The following is a 2,462-nucleotide window of genomic DNA, read 5'->3' as shown; positions in this document are numbered from 1 at the left end:
CTGCGAAGGATGAAGCAGCCGCGACGAGAGCAACGACGCAAACGCGGCTCGCCGCCGCACACGCTGCGCCCCGCGCCGCTCTCCCCTCCACTCGCCCGTACCCGACGCACAGCAGCACCATAGAGAGGATGTCGGTCGGCAGCGCAACACCTCTCCCATCGATCCCGCCGCAGTCGCCAGCCCTGATGTGGGAGAAGGACAGACGAAAGATGCGTGGGAACGTCGCCCGCCAGGCATCGGTGCCAGGCTCCGTCACAAAGCCAAATATAGCCGACGTCATGAGCAGCACGTACGGCCAGCTGCAGTGTACAAGGACGACCATGTAGAAGCGGAAAAGAGCCATCGTGTTGCTGTCCTGCAGCGCACTCATCCGCAGAATGAGGCAGTCCATGAGGCCCGACGCGCGCGTCGCGGGGTCCAACACTCGGCTCCCCACGACCTCCGGGCCGCCAGCGTCGTCGCTGCACACATGCGATGCAGCAGGCACACTCCATCAGCACAACGCACCGCCGCACCGGCACGAGCGCCCTCTCCACGCGCCGCCCAATGCCAGGCACCGTAGGCAACGCATCGTACCCGACCGCCTTGCGCAGCGACAATACCGGCGGAGCGAAGCGCCCCTGACCGCACCATCACCCGTAACGCCCAGCGGCTTCGACAGCAACGATGCAGCAACTGCCGCGTCAGGGACACGACGCGGGGAGCACCAGTAGATGGCCGAGCACAGGTCGCTCTCGCCGCAGTTCGCCTCCTGCCACAGGTAGCATCCCCACACCCTTGTGGGTGTGTGACCTTCACTTCTCGCCACGGCAGCTCCTGCGCACATACAACACACACCACACGAGGAGTCACAGAAGAAACAGACAGACAGTCCACACCAGCGCACTGACAAACAACGATAATCACAACAGAACACAGCGAACGAGTAAAGGGGAGAACAGAAAATAAAACGGAACGCGCAAGTGCTCTCAGCTACGGTAACCGCCATGTAAAGCACATATCAGCCAAATGCAAAAATAAAAATAAAACAGTCACAATCGTTTCAAGTCGAATCCCAACTTGATCATCAGACACAAATGCCCGCAGACACAGAGAGACAGAGAGGAGAACTAACAAAAAAGTCAACATCCAACACAGAAAAAAAACAGTACAAAAAACGGCTGTGAGAACTTCCCACAACGACATAAAAAGAAGAAACAGCAGCCATACTCACTTCGGGAAGCAGAAGGGCGTAAACAACAGCGTTGAGATGCAAGGCAGTGCTCGTAATGTCATATACGTTTCTCTCCTACGCGTCTTTATGACTTTTGTCAGAGACACCGCCCCACTAGACACGAGTGGAGAGGCTGTTCATTGCAACGCATTTATGTCACGAATATAACGTTTTTTTTGTTTTTTTTGTCGGTTATATAATTTTCTTTTCGTCTGCTTTAATTTGTTGAGTTTGTATTTTTGTTATTTGTCGGGTTGTGATCCCGCCTATGAGGAGACTTACGCTGGGAGCTACAGGTGGCCGTCTCTACACATCCGCGGCTGCGCCCGTATCCCTCCTCCCTGGTGCCGCCACAGGCCTAATAGGCTAGTCGTGCAAAAATCGTTGTAGAGAGGCGATGTGATTTTGGCTGAGTGGAACACGAAACTATTAAAATGAACAAAACATAGTCATACACAAAATACTCCCGGTACTGCATGATAGACTTCTTGTCCGAATGGATAGGCCGGTGAGATCATAGCCTTTCCACTGCAAGAAGGCACTATGGGAACACTATCGCTATGCATAATTTCCCCACATTTTCTCTGACTTACAGAATGTGACAAGCGGAGATTCCTCAGCGCGGCGTAGCGCAGCAACTGCAGCCTCGCTTTTCACAATGTGGTCGTTGAATCGTTTTCACGGTGCTAAGCCTGGATCCAATTCTGAAAGGAGTGCGAGGTGCCCTTTCTATGGTAGCTTAAGGACTTGCGGTAGTGCTTCTTCTAGTACTACCCAATTTATTACAGCACTTTTATGGATGTGTAATTTTCACCTTCTTTCTCACTTGCATGGTACGACACAGTGTGATTCTGTACGGTTCTTCTGTCGTCTTGGTCGGTCCATAAGGGTAATTGTGTTTCAAGTGAGCTGTCATAACTCCAGCATAGCTGAAGTTTCGTTTCCCCATCGTACAACATAGATTAGGCCGTGATACTACATTGCGGGGCTGTTTTAGGAGAGAACACTGCGTAGAACGGATGAATCACACTGACACTACCTCAGCTAGGGATATTCAATCACAGTATTCGTATTGAAACGGTGAGTCTTACAATTTCAGTTAAACCAAATGCCATATTGCCCCTTCGTTTCTTATTCTGCAGCAACAGCAATGCACTGCTGCCCCAAACAACAAAGGCGCCACACCCCGCACAACAGCACACCTTTCGGTAGCTTCTACGCAACCGTTGCACTCTCAACGTTTCGTCTG

The 2,462-nt window shown here is 52.2% G+C and overlaps 1 protein-coding gene across 1 annotated transcript; it reads left to right on the top strand.

The window, feature by feature from the left end:
* Nucleotides 1-389: 389 nt before the first annotated feature.
* DQ04_16681000 (hypothetical protein) lies at nt 390-713 on the top strand (the record flags this gene model as incomplete). The annotated part of the gene is made up of 1 exon (XM_009317494.1): nt 390-713. The coding sequence occupies one exon, from the start codon at nt 390-392 to the stop codon at nt 711-713; it is 324 nt and encodes a 107-aa protein (XP_009315769.1).
* Between the last annotated feature and the right edge of the window lie 1,749 nt (nt 714-2,462).

The sequence above is a fragment of the Trypanosoma grayi genome (assembly GCF_000691245.1).
Source record: "Trypanosoma grayi strain ANR4 Tgr_1668_V1, whole genome shotgun sequence".
NCBI classification, from domain to species: domain Eukaryota; phylum Euglenozoa; class Kinetoplastea; order Trypanosomatida; family Trypanosomatidae; genus Trypanosoma; species Trypanosoma grayi.
Note: the sequence above shows the minus strand (reverse complement) of the source record. Positions and strands in the feature narration are given on the sequence as shown.